General features: G+C 41.6%; 1 protein-coding gene across 1 annotated transcript in view; it reads left to right on the top strand.

The window, feature by feature from the left end:
* The window catches only part of LOC307100541 (olfactory receptor 7C2-like), a gene marked incomplete at both ends in the record, with an annotated part of 28017 nt that extends 5723 nt beyond the window's left edge, over nucleotides 1–22294 (top strand). Inside the window, one exon of the mRNA XM_079773008.1 lies at nucleotides 21367–22294. Within this exon, the coding sequence (XP_079629134.1) occupies nucleotides 21367–22294 (928 nt within the window). The remainder of the gene's footprint in view (nucleotides 1–21366) is intronic.
* Nucleotides 22295–22317: the final 23 nt, after the last annotated feature.

The raw sequence follows: 22317 nt of genomic DNA, 5'->3' as shown, positions 1-22317 counted from the left end.
CTCAATGATGAGTCCTACACACTCTCTCAGAGGTCCCTGGAGGGACTGAGCCCCGGGTGCCCACCATAGAATTGTGCTCATTCAAACGCTCAGTATTTGCTATCTACATCTCACTATCTCATGATTATTCTTCTCTACTCATGCTTTCTATGATCCCTTTCTAATAAAATGCCTGCAGTCAATCCTTGTCTCAAGCTCTGCAGTCAGGCAAAGCCAGACCAAGGCAGATGTCTATTACAGTTTTATTTCAAACTAGCAAACACTATACCTCCAGTTTCACCTCCTAATCTCTGGCCAAATCTTTTGTGTTAGTGACTTATTGCCGTGCAACAAATTGCCCCAAATGTAAGGGCTTAAAGTAACAGCAAATACTTTTTATCTCAGAGATTTTGTGGGTCAGGAATGAGGTATGGCTTCTCTGGGTTCTTTGCTTCAGGGTCTCTAATAGGCCACAGTTCAGCTGAGGGTTTGATGAGGGAAGGGTCATTCCCAAGTCTACTCAGGTGTTTTTGGAAGGACTCATTTCCTCACTGGCTGTTCAGTAGGCAGCTCTCAGCTCCTCACCACATGGGTCTCTCCACAGGGCAGCTCACAATGTAACAGCTGGTTTCACCAGAACAAGAGGCAGAGGGAGACGGAGAGGGGGAAGAAGAAGGAGAAGTGAGGAAAAGGGAGTGGAGAGAAAAGAAGAGAGAGGTGGAGAAAGAGAGAGCCATGGGAGCAAGATGGAAATCTCAATCTTCTGTAACCAAATCTTAAAAGCGACATCTCAACATATTTGTCTTACTCTGGTGTTAGAAGTGAGTCATGAGGCCTGTCAGCACGCAAGAAGAGGGCATTACACATGGATGCCAGGCGGTAGATATCATGGGGGTTGTCCTGAGGTCTGTCCACTGATTTCCCTCTTCTTATTGTATGGTTACAGTAGCAGCTCAGTTGTTCAGGCCCCACATGGGTATGATCCTGTTTATAAGCATTCTAACTTTATTCCGAATGGCCCTTCTGATATCACCTTCTTCCTTCATCCTGTCTTGGCCTTCCTTTTCTTCTTAGAAGCTCAGTCCCACCTCAGAACCTTTGAACCTGCTGTTCCCTCTGCCTGGAACTCTCTCACCTCAGACATCTGAATGACTCCTCCTTCAGAGTCTTTCACAGGCTGCTGTCCAGGTGTTGGTTGGGGCTACAGTCTCATCCGAAGTCTGGATCAGGGAAACACCCACTTCCTTCCAGCCTTAGCTTTAACATGAACTCTTTAAAGATGAATTCATGGTCCATTATTTAGTACTCTGCAGTAAAGAGTTAACTTAGAGGGCTTGGGGCGCTTCAATCCTACACCTTCCAAAGGAAGGCCTGTCTGCATGATGCTCTTGCCTTGCTCCTGGGAGGACATCTTAAGGCCCTGTTGTGTCCTTTCTGATAAGAGTGTCTCTACACTTCAGACGTTAGACCATGCCAGATAGTCATGCTCACAATGTGATTAATGATGGAGACCTTGGACCACTGTGCACTATTAGCTTGTCCTCTGAAGAGGCGGAGGTCAGCCACATGAGTGGTCAGCCAAGTCCATGTGACCAACTCCCAATACAAATCCTGGTCACCAAGGGTGAGGTGAATGTCCCTGGTTGGGAATACTCAGTGCATGTTGTCCCACATTGTTGCTGTGAGAATTGAGAGCAGGGACGGCACTGGGAGGAGACACCAGTAAGCTCATGCCTGGTATCCCCTGATTCTATCCATGTGCCTTGTCCTTTGCTGATTGTAATCTGTATTCTTTCCTTGTAATAAATTGTGACCAGGAGTATGACAGCTTTTCTAGGTTATGAGTCTGAGTGAATCATTCACTCACATCCCAAGCCCCCATTCCTCCAGCCACCCTCTTTTGCGATGTTCATTTCACTTGTCATTGATTTTTAGGTTCTTGCTCATTTTGCTATTTCCTATCTCTCTCCTCTGGACAGAATGAAAACTGGAACCTTATCTATGGCTCTCATGAGAGAAGACCAGAGTGGTCAGAAGTCAATTCCTACCCCTGCCACTGTCTGGCAGTGTGGCCCGGGGTGAGCAACCTCATCTGTCTGTGCTGCAGTCTCCCTATCTGTAAAACAAGAACACAAGAGCCTCTTTCATAGGTCATCAGGAGATGGATGGGTGCTTTATTAAGGCCCAGAAAGGTCTCTATAGGTACACACTTCTAAGTGGTGGACCCTCTGTCTCCCCTGTAACTAGAGCAGGTCAGTGCTCAGTTAGGGACAAACAAGTTAAGAAGACCCTCTGAAGCCTTGACATGGAGAGGCAGGAGGTTAACCAGAGATGCCCAGTGGTGGAGAGGAGGATTGGAGAAGTGCCAGAGAGGGTTGGACTCCTACCTTGTGACTCTGGCCACACACAGGCCCTGCCAGGGCTATTTGTGACTGCCCAAGGAGCCAGGACTATGATGGTCACTGGGAAGGAGGTCCTGGGAGTGGCAGAGTTGGATAGCCAGGGTAGGATAAACCAAATCCCCCAGTCAGAGCTCCTAGGAGGAAATGTGTTGAAGGACTGGGGAAGGCAGTGGTCAGACATCTGGAGCATGATTGTGGGCAGGCAATAGAGGGCCCCAAAGAAAGGTTGTTCTGGAATGCAGCTGGTCTGGCCTGGACTGGGAGGATGCCACTCTTCTACTGGAAGCCATGGATATGCTGTTGGGCTTCTGGACACACCCTACCTGCCCGGGGCAGGGGGGGGGGGGTGTGCAGGGGATGGGGGCACATCCCTCGCCCCTTCTTCTATATTTTTCCACATAAGGCTTTTGGGATGCTCATGCCATATGAGTTCAGGACAAAGGAATCAAAAGCACATGGTCTGAATCTCCAGGAAGCAGAATTCTGGAAACAAGACTGCAAGGAAGAGAACAGAGCCAGAGGGGGTGTACTGGGATGTGGACTTAAAAGGCCTCAGGACAAGGTACCTGGGTTTGAGCAGCCTCTGCCCCTCATGATACCCATATCGCCAGAGCTCTCACATCAGGACCACATCTTGGCTGGGGATGAGGCCACTGTGAACCCATGTGCACCTTGGACTCCTCCCTCTCTGGGCCTCAGTGTCCTTCCTAATGGCTCAGATGCTCAGGTCAAAATACTAGAATCATCCATGTCTCTCTGTCTCTGTCCCCCACATCAGCCAACTCTGAGGGCTCTACTTTCAAAATCCATCCAGAATCCACCCCCTTTTCCCCTCTTCCGTGTCCCTCACTCTGGACCAGCCCCATTATCTCCCACTTGGACAAGTACTGTCACTTCTACCCTGATCTTTAAGCATCTAGTCCACACCTCCTACAGGCTGGTCTCCCAACAGTACCCAGAGAGCAACTGCTGCTCAAGAGACTGTTGTTTGGCCCTAGCCAGGTTGGCTTAGTGAATAGAGCATGGCCTGTGGATTGAAGGGTCCCAGGTTTGATTCTGGTCAAGGGCAAATGCCCATTTTTAGGCTTGGTCCCCAGTAGGGGCCATGCAGGAGGCAGCCAATCAATGATTCTCTCTCATTATTGATGTTTCTATCACTCTCCCCTCTCCCTTCCTCTCTGAAATCTATATATGAAAGTCATTCTTTAAAAAAAAGAGAGATGGTTGTTTGTTTGATTAATTGATGTATTTATTTCAGTGGCTACCTAAGAGTTCACAATGTGACTGGTACTCACACTTTTAATGGTCTTTCACACTCTTTATAATTAAATTGGTATCACATCAATATTATAAAATGTTTAAATTATTTTCAAAATGTGGTTCGGATCAGCATTGATTTTTGTCCCCTATGAGACATTGAGCTATTTCCAGAGAGATCTGTGACTGTCACACTGGAGAGGGATAGGTGGAGGCAGGGATGCTCTAAACAACCTTCAATTCACAGGACAGTTCTCACCACAGAGAACAACCTTTCCCAGAATGCCAACAGTGTTGAGGCTGAGAAACTTTGAGTTAAATAATTTCATTATATGTAACACTTATAGCTGACTTCAGGTTGTTTTCCAAAATTGTATCACCTTCTACAAGTGAAATTTGGGTACTGCTTTATAGTATCAGTTTAAAGTTCCAACTCCAATCAATGTGACTGTTCTTTCAGTTTTTTTCCTAGGCTGATGGGTGTGAAAGACATTTTTTTTTGTTATTTTCGCAAACTATTACTCAGTTTCAGCAAACTTCATTTATTTGACCACCATTTAGATTTACTTATTGTTATTATATACCCACATAATATTTCCCATTTTTGTACAACATTTCAAATAGTTTCTATAGATCATTGTTTCTCAATTGACTTCTGTAGGATTTTTTTCACCATACAATTTATTATTTTTACTTGAATATATCTATTTTCTTACTGCTGAGTTTCCTGCTTTATTTAAGACTAATTGCCAGGTGCATGAAATTTGTGCACACTAAAAGGGGATTAATTAGAGGAAATATTTTAATATTGCTATTTGCCCTTTCTCTATAATAGAAGTGTCAGAGATGAAAGAAAATTAGTAAAATGTATATGAATATCTTCCTCCTGTCAGTCTGGGGCACACCATGGCACCCAGAGTCAGGTCGTGCCCACCCACGTGTGTCTAAAAAACACGCAAGATCCAGACACAGCTGGCCCCCTTGCATTGGGCTAGATCTAGAACTGGCCAGTCCCACCCTTGTCAAGCCTTGCTGGGTGGGGGGGGTCACAGCCTAAGGTCCCCTGGCCCATCACCAGGGTGAGGGGCATGGCCTAAGGTCCCCAAGCCTCGTGCCAAGGCAGGGGCGTGGCCTGAGGTCCCCTGTTAAGCCTCACAGTGGTGGGGGGCAGGAGGGGTGCAGCTTCAGGTCCCTGCTGATTGCTTATTAAGGCTCCTACAGGAACTTGTCCTCCGCTGTGTGTGCAGCCATCTTGTGTTATGGAAACGTCTGCCTCTGCTGTGGGCACCGCCATCTTTGTGGCAGAGTGACAGTGAATTTGCATATTCCCTCTTTATTATATAGGATGGTTTTCCTACCTGTAAAGTTTATATGTAGTGTTGATGTTCATCAAAAATGTATTGGTTATTCTGACACTGCGTTCGTATTCTCTGATATTGTAAAATGTCTGAATGGGAGGAACAATTTCATATTCTTTCAAATCAATATGCATTTATGCCAGCTTTTATATAACAATTCAATCTTTTTCAACTGTATAGAAGTACAACCTTGCCATATGGTAAATGTTCATATACATTGAGACCTAATTCCAGATTCATTAAAAGAACAATAACCGGGCATCTCCTATGTGCCAGAACATTCTAGAAACCTTATATATTATACTATAGGCCTGGTGTATGAAAATTCATGCACTGGAGGGGGGTTCCTCAGCCCGGCCTGCCTCTTTCTCACAGTCTGGGAGCCCTCAGGGGTGGGAGGCAACCGGTGATCAGGGGAAAGTGACACCCCCATCACACCTCTGCTACTGCCACTGCCGGCAGCACAAGCCTCGACCAGCCCTGGTTACTTGAGCCTCAGGCAGCCTTGGGTGGCTGAGCAGCCACTGTGTGAGGCTTGCCTGCACCTTGGGCCGACCCTGGGCAGCTGGGGGCTAAGGGGACTGGGTGATCTAGAGGCAGGCCCATGGAGAGGCAGGGTCCGCCTGGGGGCGGGCCCAGCCTTGCTGCGCAGCTGCCAACCTGGTGGGGCTGAGAGGACTGGGTGTTGCCATGTTTTGGCTGTGGGTGCAGCCATCTTTGAGGGCGTGACAGTCAATTAACATATTCCTTCCCTATTGGCTGTGGGTGCCACCATCTATGAGGGTGTGGCAGTCAATTAGCATATTCCCTATTTATTACATAGGATTCTTTTTTTATTGTTTGAAGTATTACAAATAGTAGTACATATGTCTCCTTTTTTTCCTCCATTGACCTCCCCCCGGCCTCTCCTACCCCCCAGTACATGCCCTCACCTGCCGCCCCCCGCCCCAGTGTCTTGTATCCATTGGTTATGCTTATATGCATGCGTACAAGTCCTTTGGTTGATCTCTTACAGCTCCCCTGCAACCTCCCCTGCCTTCCTGCTGTAGTTTGACAGTCTGTTCAATGATTCTTTGCCTCTGTACCTATTTTTCCCCCATTTCTTTTTTTTTTAAATTACTTTATTGATTAAGGTATCACATATTTGTCATTAACCCCCCCCTCCCCATTCCCATCCCAAACCCCCACACACACATGCCCCCATCCCCCTGTTGTCCGTGATCACTGGTTAGGCTCATATGCAAGCACACAAGTCCTTTGGTTGATCTATCTCACTTGTCCCCACCCTCCCCTACCTTCCCTCTGAGGTCTGACAGTCTGATCAATGCTGTTCTTGTTCTTCAGTCTATGTTGTTCATCTTTTCCCCTAGATGAGTGAGCTCATGTGATACTAGGAATACACTTACAGGAACCGAAAATGATACAAGCAATAATGGTTATGCTGAGAGGCAAATGAATCAGTCTATAGTGAGTTTCTTTCTGGGCCAACAGTTCTTTTGAGTCCCGATTTCTATGTCCAACAGTTGTTTATGTGTACATAACAGCAATGATATTTCAGTTCTGGATGGTGGACAAATGGTGGTAATGCAGGTCCGACCCTCTCTGGTTTGGTCCTGGGCAATCTGCAGTGACGCACATCTGCTGACTGCTAGTATGGCAAGGCATGGTCAGCGTCTTCCATCTCTGGACTGTTTCTCTTCTGACTTCATGGCTGGAGCACTCCTGTCAATTCCTCTCTGTTGCAGGAATCCACATGGTCTCAGAGTTGTTTTCTGAAAATATACAAACATATTCTCAACCAAAAGTTAATAAAGGAATATTTTCTATAAATTTAACTTGCGATCCTTTTTCATTTTTTTGCCTAAACTATTTTCCTTTGGCTTGTTTTGACACTATATATGTTTTACCTGGATGTCTTGCTGTTTGCATTACAAATGAAAGTTAATTTTCTAAAGTAAAATTTTTCTAGATGTAATTTATTTACAGGATATTTTCCTTACATGATATTCTTCTACTATCCCCCCTTTTTTGATTTAAATATTGGGAGGCTTTTGGAAATTTTATGCTGTAATCTTTTTTTTTTTAATTTTATTTTTTAAATATATTTTATTGATTTTTCACAGAGAGAAAGGGAGAGGGATAGAGAGCTAGAAACATCGATGAGAGAGATACATCGACCAGCTGCCTCCTGCACACCCCCCACCGGGGATGTGCCCGCAACCAATGTACATGCCCTTGACCGGAATCGAACCTGGGACCTTTCAGTCCGCAGACCGACGCTCTATCCACTGAGCCAAAACGGTTTCGGCTATGCTGTAATCTTGATTGCTTTTAAATTTTACTTTTTTTCACTAAAATGTGACTGCTTTAGGTTCATTATATGTTACGCAATTTTACCATTAGATGAACTACCAATAAAAATTTTAGTTAACACTTTAGGAACCGCTTTTTTGTCCAGTACAATTGATTTTTCTAGAGTATTTGCTTATTTTGATTGGCCAATTTAAATTAGTCTGAAAACTTGACTACTGTTTTACTGTCAAATTGAATACTCTAACAACCATCTTGTTTTACCCTGTAATTATTAGTGGAGAGGATTATTTGCCTTCTTGAGTAGGCCCTGAGCATTCCTGGTGCTAGGCTGGATTTAGATATCATAGACCCCAGTTCCCCGGATCATGGGTGCAAGACATCTCCATCAAGTCTTGTTGCAGTGAGAGGGCATCTGCTGTCGGCCAAGACTTTGTTACCTGGGTCCCGATTTGAGCTGGGCATATGAAGCTGAGCAGCCATGGGTGCAGGAGATCTCCTTCAGCAGGGGTGAGGGTTCAGGCCCCTGCAAACTTATGGGGGTGAAGGTCTGTGCCCCACCTCTGTTGACCCCCAAGTTCTCTCCTGATGGCCCTTATGCAACTGTGCCTGTCTTAGGTTGTTCCTTCCCTGAGGAATCTTACCCGTCTCTGGCTAACCAGCCATCCTCCGGGGCCAAGCAGGGTGATGTGAGGTTTAGTTCTGTCTGTCTCCTTGGTCGCTATGCCCCCATGGCCTCCACGCCCAGCACCTGCCTTGGGATCCCCTCGCCTGCTGGCAGGGTCCCAGCACTGATCACATATCTTGTGGAACCCAGGTTTCTTCTCCAAGGAGGCCCAGCTCACCCCACTGGGCGAGAGACAGATCCATGGTACCAGCCATCACGAGGTTTCAACCTTGGCATGAATAGAAGCTCAGGCAATAGCTGTGGACAATTCGATTGTGAGAAGCAGGTCCCTCTTGGCCAAAAGGGCAAGAGGGGACAATTTAGAATGCTCAGGTGCCTTCCCAGGGGGCCCTCTACACAGTGGAAGGGATTAAACCCTTTCATGTCCTTTTTAAATTGCTGCCAGACAGTCAAAGAATTAGTTTGTAAATTTGTTTGGGGTAATTGTATAATATGCTGTTGTAATTCTAAAATATCTAGAGATGTGTTATGTTTGTCTCCAAGCACCAAACAGATGATTTTTTTTTTTATCCCCACAGGTGCGAGGAACTATTATAAGTAATGGGGGTGATCCAAATCTGGGAAAAATTTTAATGACAGTGTAGAATAATATCATGTAAGGATATTCTTTGTTCTATTCCATGGCAATTCCCTTTCAAACTGGCTGTCTATTTCTTTTTGTATAGACAAGGTCTTAGTTACATTTTCTGCACCTCTACCATGGGCAAGTAGTGATAGTAGTGACACCCATTCTTTGGTGTCCACACAAGCCAGAAACCTCTCTTTAATTTTACACACAAAGGGTCATTGTTTTGATTTTGTGTCATACAAAAGGGAAGCTAGGTGGAGACCCCTGTGTATTTATACTTTCTTGCCCCACCCATGGACCTCCTGGATGACCAAGGTGTTTGGTATTATTGGTAACTTCGTTAGTCAGGGGATCAGCCCACATAAGGGGTCTTACCCATGAAGGGTCAGGAGCATAAGTCCAAAATACTTACCCTCTTGTTCCAGATAAAATTACCGTATATCTGATGATTGCTAGCATGGCTGGAAAGGTGTTCTTGTGCATTCTTGGGTTTCTGGTTACCTCACAATTTCTTCCCTGAGGTTTGACATTCTGATTGATGTTTCTCTGTTTCTGGATCTATTTTTTTCTCCCCATCAGTTTATGTTGTTCATTATATTCCACAAATGAGTGAGATCATGTGATATTTATCTTTCTCTGCCTGGCTTATTTCACTAAGCATAATGTTCTCCATCTCCATCCATATTGTTGCAAATGGTAAGAGCTCCTTCTTTTTTACCGCAGCGTAGTATTCCATTGTGTAGATGTACCACAGTTTTTTAATCCACTCATCTGCTGATGGGCACTTAGGCTGTTTCCAAATCTTAGCTATGGTGAATTGTGCTGCTATGAACATAGGGGTGCATATATCCTTTCTGATTAATGTTTCCAGTTTCTTAGGATATATTCCTAGAAGTGGGATCACTGGGTCAAATGGGAGTTCTATTTTTAGTTTTTTAAGGAAACTCCATACTGTTCTCCACAGTGGCTGCACCAGTCTGCATTCCCACCAGCAGTGCATGAGGGTTCCTTTTTCTCCACATCCTCGCCAGCACTTGTCATTTGTTGACTTGTTGATAATTGCCATTCTGACAGGTGTGAGATGGTACCGCATTGTTGTTTTGATTTGCATCTCTCTGATGATTAGTGATTTAGAGCAGGTTTTCATATGTCTCTTGGCCTTCCTTCTGTCTTCTTTCAAAAAGTGTCTATTTAGATCAGTTGCCCATTTTTTTATTGGGTTGTTTATCTTCTTTTTGTTAAGCTGCATGAGTTCTCTGTAAAAGTTGGAGATTAAACTCTTATCGTTGACATCATTGGCAAATATGTTCTCCCATGCAGTGGGCTTTCTTGTTGTTTTATTGATGGTTTCCGTTGCTGTACAAAAGCTTTTTATTTTGATGTAATCCCATTTGTTTATTTTCTCTTTAGCTTCCATTGCCCTAGGAGCAGTATCAGTGAAGAAGTTCTTTTGGCATATGTCAGAGATTTTTCTGCCTGTAGATTCCTCTAGTATTTTTATGGTTTCCAGTCTTATGTTTAAGTCCTTGATCCATTTTGAGTTTATTTTTGTGTATGGTGTAAGTTGGTGGTCTAGTTTCATTTTTTTGCATGTATCTGTCCAATTTTCCCAACACCATTTATTGAAGAGACTGTCTTGACTCCATTGTATGTTCATGCCTCCTTTGTAAAATATTAATTGAGCATAGTGATTTGGATCGATTTCTGGGTTCTCTATTCTATTCCATTGATCTATATGTCTGTTCTTGTGCCAATACCAGGCAGTTTTGAGAACAGTGGCTTTGTAATATAGCCCCCATTTCTTTCCTTTAAAAAAATCTTGCCTCTGCAGACTAGAAATAAACATATAATAACGAAAAATGTTTGAGTCCCAATTTCAATGTCCAACAGTTCTGAGTCCCCGTTTCAATGTCAAACAGATCCTATGTGTACATGTCAGCCATCTTGGTTTCTCTCCCTTTTTTAATTTTTTTAAAGATGGGGAATGTCCTGTTTTGGGGAAGCCCAGTTATTTGTGGTGAGGCTGAACATGTGATAGCAGCTGCCAAGAATCCTTATTTTTGGGGATTTATCCTGCTCTCCCTGGCAGGGTGTTGGCCTGCCTGAAACTCTTATCTAGTGAGATTTCTTTCTATTTGTCTGTGATCCAATTTTGGCTAACTTTTATGGACTTTAATTTTCTCTTCCCTGATTTATTATTTGGCTATGCTGGATTAAAAATTACAATTCTAAGTTTAATTTAAAGGTGTAAAAATTGTGAAGGTTGCAACTCAGGGAAATTAAATCAAAGGCCAGCTAATTCCAAGCCTAACAAACCATTAACTTTGCCACCTGAGGCAAAGTGGGAGGGGAAAAAATAAGTAAATAAGAAGGCCATTTTACTCTGAGCAAATCCCGGAGGTTTCCAAGCAGCAGAAAGGGAGGCGATACTTGCCAAACTTGGCTGGGCAGAGAAATTTGCAAAACCCCACCCAGCATCACATCTATTAAACATCTGGTTTGCAGCAATGGGAAATATTTTAAAGGACGGAAAATGGGTGCCACATCAACTGAAAGAAAGACAAATGGAAAACTGAAAAGTCATCAGTAAAATGTTGCTTGAACAGCACAAAAGAAAGTCTTTTTGCATCGAATTGTGACTGACAATGAATAGTGGATTTATTTTGAGAATCCCAAATGCACAAAATCATGAATCATGGGTTGATTCAAGTCAACCATCAACATAGACTACAAGGCCAAATCCCTTCAGAAAGAAGACAATGCTCTCTGTTTGGTGGAAACAGGAAGGTGTGGTGTATTATGAGCTTCTAAAACCAGGTGAAACCATTAATGCTGATCACTACCAACAACAAATAATCAATTTGAACCACGCTTTGATTGTAAAAAGACTGGAATGTGCTAGAAGGCACAGCAAAATATTTTTGCTTCATGAGAACGCACCATCACACAATTCTAACCAGTTAAAGACACGTTAAAAGATCTTGGCTGGGAAGTATTAACCCACCAGCCATATTCACCAGACCTTACTCCTTCAGATTACCAGTTGTTCCGATCAATGGCACACAGACTTTCTTAGCAGCACTTCAAAACATACAAAGATGTGTAAAATTGGGTCTGTGAATGGTTTGCCTCAAAACAGAAAGGTTCTAGTGGGACGGTATCCAAAAATTACCTGAAAGATGGGGAATTGTGTAGCTAGCGATGGACATTACTTTGAATAAAGCACTTTTGATATTGCTCTTGATATTATCATGTTTTCTATGATTACAAAATCTGCATTATTAACCAGTACACCTAGTATATTTTAATTTTTTCTTCTCATGTTTTGAAATGTGGGGCTAAGAAGTTAACTGACTTTTGTCAATGTTCCATGGGTACTTAAAAAGGAGATGTATTATTTGTTTCTAGGCTACAAACTTCAATATTTATCAGTTAATTAAAATCAGTTTATAGTTCAGAAAAAATAAGAACTAGTGCGGACAATAATCAACAGAAGATAACTACTGTCCTCACTTATATTTACCTGATGATTGTATCAGTAAGATATTGCTGCATGGCGAGCAATCCTACAAGCAAATTATTTAATACTAGAGGCCCGGTGCATGAAATTCATGCAGGGGGTGTGTGACTATCAGCCCAGCCTGCACCCTCTCCAATCTGGGACCCCTCGAGGGATGTACCACTGCCTGTTTAAGCCTGATCCCGGTAGGATCGGGCTTAATCGGGCAGTCGGACATCCCTCTCACAATCCAGGACTGCTGGCTCCCAACTGCTCACCTGCATGCCTTCCTGATTGCACCTAACTGCTTCTGCCTGCCAACCTGATCACCCCCTAACCACAACCTTGCCAGCCTGATTGATGCCTAACTGCTCCCCTGACAGCCTGTTTGTCCCTAACTGCCCTACCCTGCAGGCCCGGTCGCCCCCAACTTCCTTCCTCTGCCAGCCTGGTCACCCCTAACTGTCCTCCCCTGCCAGCTTGATTGCCCCCATCTGCCCTCCCTTGCAGGCCTGTTCCCTCCCAACTGCCCTCCCCTACTGGCCATCTTGTGGTGGCCATCTTGTGTCCACATGGGGGCAGCCATCTTGTGTGTTGGAGTGACTGTCAATTTGTATATTACTCTTTTATTAGATAGGATAGAGGCCTGGTGCACAGGTGGGGGCCAGCTGCTTTGCCCTGAAGGGTGTCCCGGATCAGGGTGGTGGTTCTCTTGGGGCATAGGGCACCCTGGGTGAGGGGTCTGTGGTGGTTTGCAGACCAGCCATGCCCCCCGGTGACCCAAGCAGAGGCCCTGGTATCTGGGATTTATTTATCTTCTATAATTGATACTTTGTAGCCTTGAGTGGAGCCAAGCTTCCTGCTTTCTCCGTGGCTGCAGCCATTTTTGTTGGGATTTATTTATCTTCTATAATTGAAACTTTGTAGCCTTGAGCGGAGGCCAAGGCAGGCCAGGGGTGCTGAAGCTTAGCTTCCTCCATTGCCAGGGACATCTCAAGCCTCCTGCTCTCTCCAGCTCCGTGGCTGCCACCTTTTTTGTATGGATTTATTTATCTTTTATAATAGAAACTTTGTAGCCTTGAGTGGAGGCCTGGGCCGACCAGGGTGTGCAGAAAGCTTGGCTTCCTCCATTGCTGGGGAAACCCAAGCCTCCTGTTTGCTCTGTGGCCGCAGCCATCTTGGTGGGGTTTGTTTGCATACTCGCTCCTGGTTGGCTGGTGGGCGTGGCTTGTGGGTGTAGCAGAGTGATTGTTAATTTGCATATTACTCTTTTATTAGAGAGGACTAGAGGTCTGATGCATGGATTCAGGCACTGGTGGGGTCCCTCAGCCTGGTCTGCAGGGATTGGGCTGAAACCAACTCTCCAACATTCCCCAAAGGGTCCTGGATTGTGAGAGGGTGCAGGCCAGGCCGAGAGACCCCACCAGTGAATGATTGAGGCTGAGGAGAGAGCATGGGAAGGCTACAGGGTGTGTCGGGTTCATCTCACCCAGTCTCCATTGGCCAAACCCCAGCAGCAAGCTTACCCACTGGTTGGTGGTCAGTGTGCATCATAGAGACTGGTCTAAGGTTGAAAGGTCAGGCATTTTGCATACTAGGCTTTTATTATATAACATAATGCCATTATTAACAAGTGTGATTGTATGGTGGGGAGCTTTTCTGAATTCTGCCAGTCTCTTTATGAGTCTATAGTCAGTTGTGAGTCTCTTCATGTGCTCCTAAGTCTCATTCATGATGTTAGTGGCCATGGTGATCTTCTCCCTTGAAGCAGTATATCATCAGTTTACCCTGTTTCTATATCTACCTTTATCTTATATTTTAAAGAAAAGAAAGTGTACCAAGTGTGAATTGCTTTATTTTACTTCTACTGTTCCTATATCCATGAAACTTAGCTTTTTTTCCCAGGTAGAAGTGATTCCTCCAGCTACCTGAGCTCTATATCCTGGCTTTTTTAATTCTAGGTTTTATTGAAGTATAATTACATAATGTAAATGTAGCATGATTAAAATTCATAATTTGATGACTAAAGGCATACAAAAATTGCAGGTCATACCTCATGTTTCCATTTGATGTTTTATTTTATTTTTGTTAATCCTTAAATGAGGATATTTTTCCTTTGAATTTTAGAGACAATGGAAGAGAGGGAGAGAGACAGAGAAACATCCATGTGAGAAAGACACATCGATTGGTTGCTTCTAGTTTGCACACTGACCAGGGCTGGAGATTGAGCCTGTAACCGAGGTACATGCTCTTGACTGGAATTGAGCCCGGGACCCTTCAGTCCTTGGGCCGATGCTCTATCCACTGAGCCAAACCAGCTAGGGGTCATGTTTCCATTTGTATATATGAGGAAAGTACACAATAAACTTTAGTGGCTCCTGATGAAGCATAGTAATGATCCCTCCTTTAGGAAAACTGCTGTTTGAAACTGCTGTTTTATAGTCCTCTGCTATTTCTTGCTAGTCCCTTGTTCCATAAGTCAACTGTTATTCTTAGATGGTCTCTTATTCTTTAAAAATAACATTCACAATGGGGATAATAAATACAACTTCAGATGAATGTTGCAAGCAACACATGAGGTATATGGCCATATTTATTTGAGCCCAAATAAAATTTTCCAAGGTAATGTGTGTGTATATATATATATATATGTGCTTATTCATATAAATTTTTATTTCAAACAAATCCACCCATTTACTAGTATATGTACACAAACACAGATTCATTTATAATCACATATTTTATGTTGAAAGAAAATTTAAGAGATGTTTGAAGAGGATAGAAATGAAAATAATGAATTTTTAAATTAACATAAACTTAAAAGATGTAGAAATTTAGACATGAAGAATTTAAGTAAATGGTACACATGAACTTAAATTACTTGTGAATGCCTCAAAGGCATCAAAATTGGGAGCACATTTACATTTATGCAATAAGAAATTCTTTACCCTCTAAAGTGGCTGAATATCTCCAAACTCATTACAATTTTTTTTTTTTTTTTACTTAAGGTGGGATTACAACTCAAAATGCCTTTACCCAGGGAAGGGTAAATGAATGAATTGAGACACTTGATCTCAGTTTCCTGAAGAAAATTTCATTGGATAAATGTGTACTCACTTTTTAATGCTAATGTAAAATCACCATCTAAGAAATTTAAAACAAACACATTCATGCTTTTACAATTCCTGAGGTCATCACAGAAACTGGGTACCTGGGGGGCTAATATCAAGATATTTGCAGGACTAAGATTCAGGGAAGGCTACAGGGAAGAGTCTACTTACTTTCCTATTCTAAGCTTAGCTTAGAGTGTAAAATAATCTAAATATGTTTCTCATAACTAACAAATATTCCACAGTGAGGGACTAAATGCCAGCTTTTAACTTGTGATATAAGTTGAAATGCCAAATTCTTTTGGCTAATGTGTTATGAAGCCCAGTGTGTAACACTAAAAATTTATAACAAATGAACTTAGTTTCCCCCTTGTTGAAAAGATAAATAGCAATTTTCTGTAAATATCAGGGCCTGTATCCCTACCACAAGACAATATTTGGAGATTCAAGTTTTCTAATGCATACTACATAGTCAGCCTTAAATTTGGAAAAATTCTAAATCAGGGTTGGGTTAAGGTGCTGGGATGTTAGTCCTCTGAAACCCAACAAATGTTATAAGGAAGAACTAGTAAAAACTGGACTCACTTTAATTCTAAGCTGGTCTTTTGGGAACAAAGAATCTCCAGGAAAACATTCCCTTCTGTCCAGACCAACAGGGAAATCAGGTGCTTAGAAGTTGGAGTAACAAGGCAGAAATGCACCTAATGAGCAGACATTGGGAGCTGTAAATATCTCCTCATCTCCAGTCTCTCAGAGTGAGTGACCTTGGGCTGGATGGAACCTGGTTGTTGCTTTTGCAATCCTATGGGACCTGTGCTTGCCTCCTTCCTGCTGCCTTGTCTGGACAGAGAGCTTCAGTCTGCATCATCACCCATCCATGAGGTTGGACTTTCCCATGAAGACATTCTCCTCAGAGTTCCCAATCGGGTGAGTCCAGAGGTGCAGTAGGTACTACAGGAAAGGGTCAGAGAGAATCAAAGCAAAGCACATGTACCTGAGGTCTCTTGACAGGCACCAGTCTATGGTTGCTTGTTAGCCTGATTAACTAATAATTGACTGATTTATGATGCCAAAAGGAGAAATGAACAATGAACTAATTGCTGATAATTAATTGATGGAAGACCAATTAGAGGTGATAACCTGAGGCATAAAGTAATTCAAGTAAAAGTAGAATGCGTACAGTGAGTTTTGCAACTAAAGGGAGTTGGAAAATAGAGCAGTAGGTATGGAGGGATGTCCAGTCAAGTGAGGGCAGTTCTTTATTTTTATCATGGAACCTATTTAACTATGTTTCCATTGATGAGAAAGATCCAGGTCCAATATATTTCTTGCAAAAATTACCTTAAAACAGTAGTTCATGAGACATATATTTCCCAGGAGCTTCTTTAACTCTGGTATTCAATTCACATGAAAAAGAATATATTTGATAAGTATCAAGAGGTATGCTAAATAGGTTAACTTTTGAATTACTTCATCACCTGTGATCTGAATGTATTTGTGGGTTATTTATTAATTTGTTTTTTCTCTTGTAAGTCGTCTGTAAAGTCCTGATGTTAGTGTAGTGGGGTCAGAGTGTCTTTATTCTTGTTTTGGATTGCATTCTAAATAAGAAATTTGAGGTTTCTTTCACCCACTTTGTTGTTCGTTATTGACTATCTTCATGTGTGTATATGTGGGCAATTGTGAGTGTTTATTAATATTGTGGGCTCAAATCTGTCATCAGTCATATTGTATTCTCTCCATTGCTTTATAAATTTTTCCTGTTCTATTTTTTTATTGTCTAAAGTTTTACATGTGTCTCCTTTTCCCTCAATTGACCCCACAATTTTACTTTTCTTAATGAAAAAATTCAGCTCTTAATTTTATAGTTTTCACTTGTGATCCTTTCTTTTAGCAAAAAGGAAAGTGAATGTTCTTCTGTGTATGTAGTGCTAATAAACAACCCTACACACATTGCCAACTTGTTTCACATCTCCATCTTCGCCTTTTTGTTCTTTTTGGCCTTTTGTTGTTAGCTCTATTTACAAAACAGGCATCATCTTCTACCATCCTCTGGAAGGCATTCTCTTTTATGTTTACTAAAGATTAACTTTACCTTTATTAACATATTTGAATCCAATCTCTTTGAATAAGAAGAAACTATAACTTAGATATTGCTTTCCTCCAAATTTAAATCCATTCTAGCCCGGCCAGCATTGCTTAGTGGTTGAACCAGGAGGTCATGGTTTGATTCCTGGTTAGGGCCTGGGTTACAGGCTTGGTCCCCATTGTTGGGTGTGCAGGGGGGCAGCCAGTCAATGACTATCTCTCATCATTGATGTTTCTATCTCTCCCTCTTCTTTCATCTCTGAAATCAATACAAGTATATATTTTTTTAAAAAACCATTCTATAGGATTCTTTTATTTCAAAGTTATTGGAAATTTAATTTGGAATTAGTGGCCATGTAGATGTTATTAAGTTATTATTATTAACTGTCTTTATATAGATTAATTTGATTCTCACTTAATTTTGTTTCATACAGTTCTTTTGTAACTACTATACTTAACCTAATTTCATTCCATTGATAATCTGTATTCCACAAATTCTTAGTTTAAAAAAAAACTTCTCTTCGGCATTATGCATACATATACACTCATATGCACTTGTACAAATGCATAAGTATCATCCTGTGCCCATCAGAAATCCTCTTTATGTGTTGTACACTCTCTTTTCTATGTGCCCACTCTTCCTTATTACTCAACAATACGTTATAATCTTGCCTCCAATCAACTAATGTGATGCCAATTCATTATTACTACGTGCACCAAATATTTTATGAAATGGCTGTTATGCACACTTGAAAACCTTCCATAAACAGTACTTTATACATTGCTACTATAACAATTATACAAAAATATTCTGAGGTTGTTACATTAAAATTCTGGTTCTCCACTAGTGGCAGTATTGTTCCCCCAAGGGACAGTCAGCAACGTACTGAGACATTTGTCTGTCACATGGAAAGTGTAGGTAGAGTCCAGGGATGCACAGGAGAGACCACACCACAGACAATGATCTGGCCCAGAATATCAACAGTGCAGAGACTGAAAAACCATGACTTAAAGAATATATATACAAGTTCCAATCCCAGTCAATGTGACACCTTTTTATGTTTTCCCCAGGCTGAGAGATGTGAATTTTTTAATTTTTTTCTGAACTTTTTCTGTGTTTGATCAAAGACTCATATATTTGATGGTCTTGTTAATTTGAATATTATTTTATATGCCTATTATTCTTTCATTATCAGCCTTTTAAATGATTTCTAAACATTATTATGGTGGCGAATGTAGAGGAGGTATACAGGGAGATAAACAATGATGGGGGGAGACTTGACTAGGGATGATGAACACATATGATATATTACAGAAATGTACACATGAATACCATGTAATTTTAGTAACCAATGACACCTAATAAATTCTATGGAATTTAAAATAAAAAATTAAAATAAATATAAATTATTATTTCTCAATTGACTTAGAGGAATATTATGGCCATAAAAATGTTTTACTTTTTATTTAGTTAAGTATGTCTGTCTCATTGCTTCTAAGTCTACTTACTTAATTACAGTGGTTTCGCCTACCAACACGTATTAATATACAGTTTTCTATCATTTCATCTGAACTGGTTACACTTAACAGTGAGTAGGCAATCCCTCTGATTTTTTATGATGTGACTGAGGTAGGAGAACAACTTCATTTTCTTCTAGGTTGATATTTTTCCAGTTTTTATTCAACAATTCAATGTTTCCAAATACTGAAATGCATCCTTAACATGTGTTCAATGTACTTATAAATTGGACTTAATTTCTAATTCACTCAACAAATAACCATGGAGCATGTGCTGTTTGTCACAATTCTAGAAACATTATAGATTATCTTCTATGTCTGTGCTACTGCCGATTTGACTACTAATTCATGTTGGTAACCCTAAATTATTGCTATTTATTACATCTTTTTTTGGTTAGTTTTTGATGCTCCACTCAGTTTTCTTTAATACAGTTGCTTGCAATTCACTCTGTTTAACCATGATTCATTCTCTCTGACATACCTTTCATTTTATAACTTCACTTTTACTTAAAGGTTTACCTATATAAGTGCGCATATATTCACAAACATTTGTGAAAATACAAAGGTGAACAAAACAGGTGAAGCCCTGCTTGTCTGGATCTGGCACTGTGATGGTGAAGACAGAGAACAATGAAATAAATGTTTGCATGACAATGTGCTCAGGCTTAAATCATATGAACAAAGTTACTCAGTGTAGCAGGATGGATCGTCATGGCATGTGCAGGACTTATTGATCATGTCCTGGGAGGCCTTTGCATGTTGGATGAAGACCACAACCAGAATTAGACTATGCCCATTGATTTGTAAAAAGATGAGTTCAAAATCCAAAGTCCAAGAAAAGCAGAAATGCTGCACAAGAAAAGTGAGAATGGGCTTCTCTCATCTATCATCAACCATATAAAAACTTATTGGTCAAATAAATATAGAAGAGGCATAGGAAAAAGCAGTCTTCTACTGCTTGGCATTAAAAATATCCAACCTGTGATGCTTTTATATATTTCCTTTTGGAAGCTATTGGTTAATATTTTTGGTCAGTTTTCACTTGGGATAGTTAATCTTATATCTATAAATATATTGTATTTTTTATTTATTTGTTTATTGTTTAAAGTATTGCATAGGTCTTCTGTTTTCCCCATTGACCTCTCCCTGGTCATACCCCCTCCCCCACCCCAACAAATGCCCTTACCCCCCTACTCTCTGTGTCCATGGGTTCTGCCTTTGTTTAGTCAAATTAAATTTTCTCCTTTATTAGTTTTGCTTGGCTTTAAAGGGTGTGTAATTAGGGTTGGTAATGTTCCAGAATCCAAAGAAGATTTTTCTTACTCATTGTCTCTTAGGGACCACCTCAGCTAATTAAATCTCTATTCGTCCTAATATCCATTTTATTGCTCTTTCTCCCTCTATGTTCATTTAAACTATTGTTTATATTTCTTCAACTATTGGTCAGAAAATGTGCATAGTAATATGAGTCCCAAAGCTTATTTGTCCATTGAAGCCTTACTAGAAGAATATCTAAATACTATTTCTAAATTCTATTTGGAAAGGCTACTTGATCTGGACACCTGGAGTAGTATCTGCTCATAGCTTACATAGTGTGGGAGGGAGAAGGACATGGAAATAACACAGATGAAGAGTCTATGGTGTTCTGCATTGTGTGTGTGTGTATGTGTGTGTGTGTGTGTGTGTGTGTGTGTGTGTGTGTATGCCTTCTAAACTGAGAGCAGTCTTCAGAGCAGGGGTACCTGAACTGATGTATTCCAAGGTCATTCTGTTATCAGGAGGAGATACTAAGGATGAGATTCTTTTCTATTCACAAGATGCTTTTGCAACCAGATTAATAAAGTGGGAGATTTACATAGTGTGCACAAGGAACTCTCCATGACTTAAAGTTACAAGAGCAAAACATAGGCCACCTTGTTTCTTAATATCCTCTGACTCCACCTCTGATCCTGCTCTGCCATGCTCATTCCCCTTGACACTTGGGCTCATTTTGAGCCCTGATTTTCTAAACAATCTCCTTCCTCAGGGCCTTTGCACAGGCTGCACCTTCTGCCTGGCAAACACTTCCCCCTCAGTCTCCCACTTAGTCTTCCATGAGGTATCTGTTAAGTGTCCTCTGTTGGCCTGTCCTGGCTCAACACTATAAAAGAGAGCACCCTGTATCCACTTTCTCCATTGAATGTGATTGTCTTTTTGTTTTTGCAGCTGCACTATTGGATATGTTTTATTATTATTTTAATTTGATAATATTTTTTCTACATCATTAGTTTAGAGAGACTGTTTTTCAGCATCTCATACTCTGAACAGTGCCCAGAACATGGTCTATAGTCAATATGTATTCCACAAATGCATGAAAAATATCCGCAGTAAAACAGCAATATACATTATGTTTGAAGAACAGGTTGGTGTCAAAGGAAATTCTAATGACAAATGACAATGGAGTTACCATAATGAGGACCAAATCACAGCAAAAATGGAAATAATTTTCCTGATTCTAAAACATAAATGTGTTATTGATTCTCAGGTACACATGCTTGCAAATGTGACATTTAGTTATTCATTTCTTCTATTTTCTGATAGACACCTCTGACACATGGAACCAGGCAATGGTACACAAATTTCAGGATTCCACCTTCTGGGACTTTCACAGGCACTGGAACTACAGCTCCTCATGTTTGGGCTTTTCCTCTCCATGTACCTGGTCACTGTGTTGGGAAACCTGCTCATCATCCTGGCTGTCAGCTCAGAGTCCCACCTCCACACGCCCATGTACTTCTTCCTCTCCAACCTGTCCCTGGTAGACATCTGTTTCACCTCCACCACCGTCCCAAAGATGCTGTGGAACATCCAGACACAGAGCAAAGCCATCACCTATGAAGGCTGCATCACCCAGATGTATTTTTTCATACTCTTCGGAGGTTGGGACATTGTCCTTCTAACTGTAATGGCCTATGACAGGTATGTGGCCATCTGCCACCCACTGCACTACATAGTCATCATGAGCCCCCGGCTTTGTGGACTGCTGGTTCTGGTGTCCTGGATCATAAGTGTCCTGAATTCCTTGTTAGAAACCTTAATGGTGTTGGGTCTGCGCTTTTGCTCAGACTTGGAAATACTCCACTTTTTCTGTGAAATCAATCAGGTGGTCCAACTTGCCTGTTCTGACACCTTTCTTAACAACATTATAATGTATTTTTCAGCTGGGCTGCTATGTGGTGGTTCCCTTACTGGGATCCTTTACTCTTACTCCAAGATCATTTTCTCCATATGTGGGATCCCTTCAGCTCAGGGGAAGTATAAAGCATTTTCTACCTGTGCATCTCACCTCTCAGTTGTCTCCTTATTTTATGGTACAGTCCTAGGTGTTTACCTCAGCTCTGCTGCTTCCCAGAGCTCACACTCAAGTGCAATAGCCTCGGTGATGTACACCGTGGTCACACCCATGCTGAACCCCTTCATCTACAGTCTCAGGAACAAGGACATAAAAGGGGCCCTGCAAAGATTCCTTGGCAGGTAAGCTCTTCAAGAACCAGCTGTACT

This window comes from Cnephaeus nilssonii (assembly GCF_951640355.1).
Source record: "Cnephaeus nilssonii genome assembly, chromosome: 5".
Taxonomy (NCBI): domain Eukaryota; kingdom Metazoa; phylum Chordata; class Mammalia; order Chiroptera; family Vespertilionidae; genus Cnephaeus; species Cnephaeus nilssonii.
Note: the sequence above shows the minus strand (reverse complement) of the source record. Positions and strands in the feature narration are given on the sequence as shown.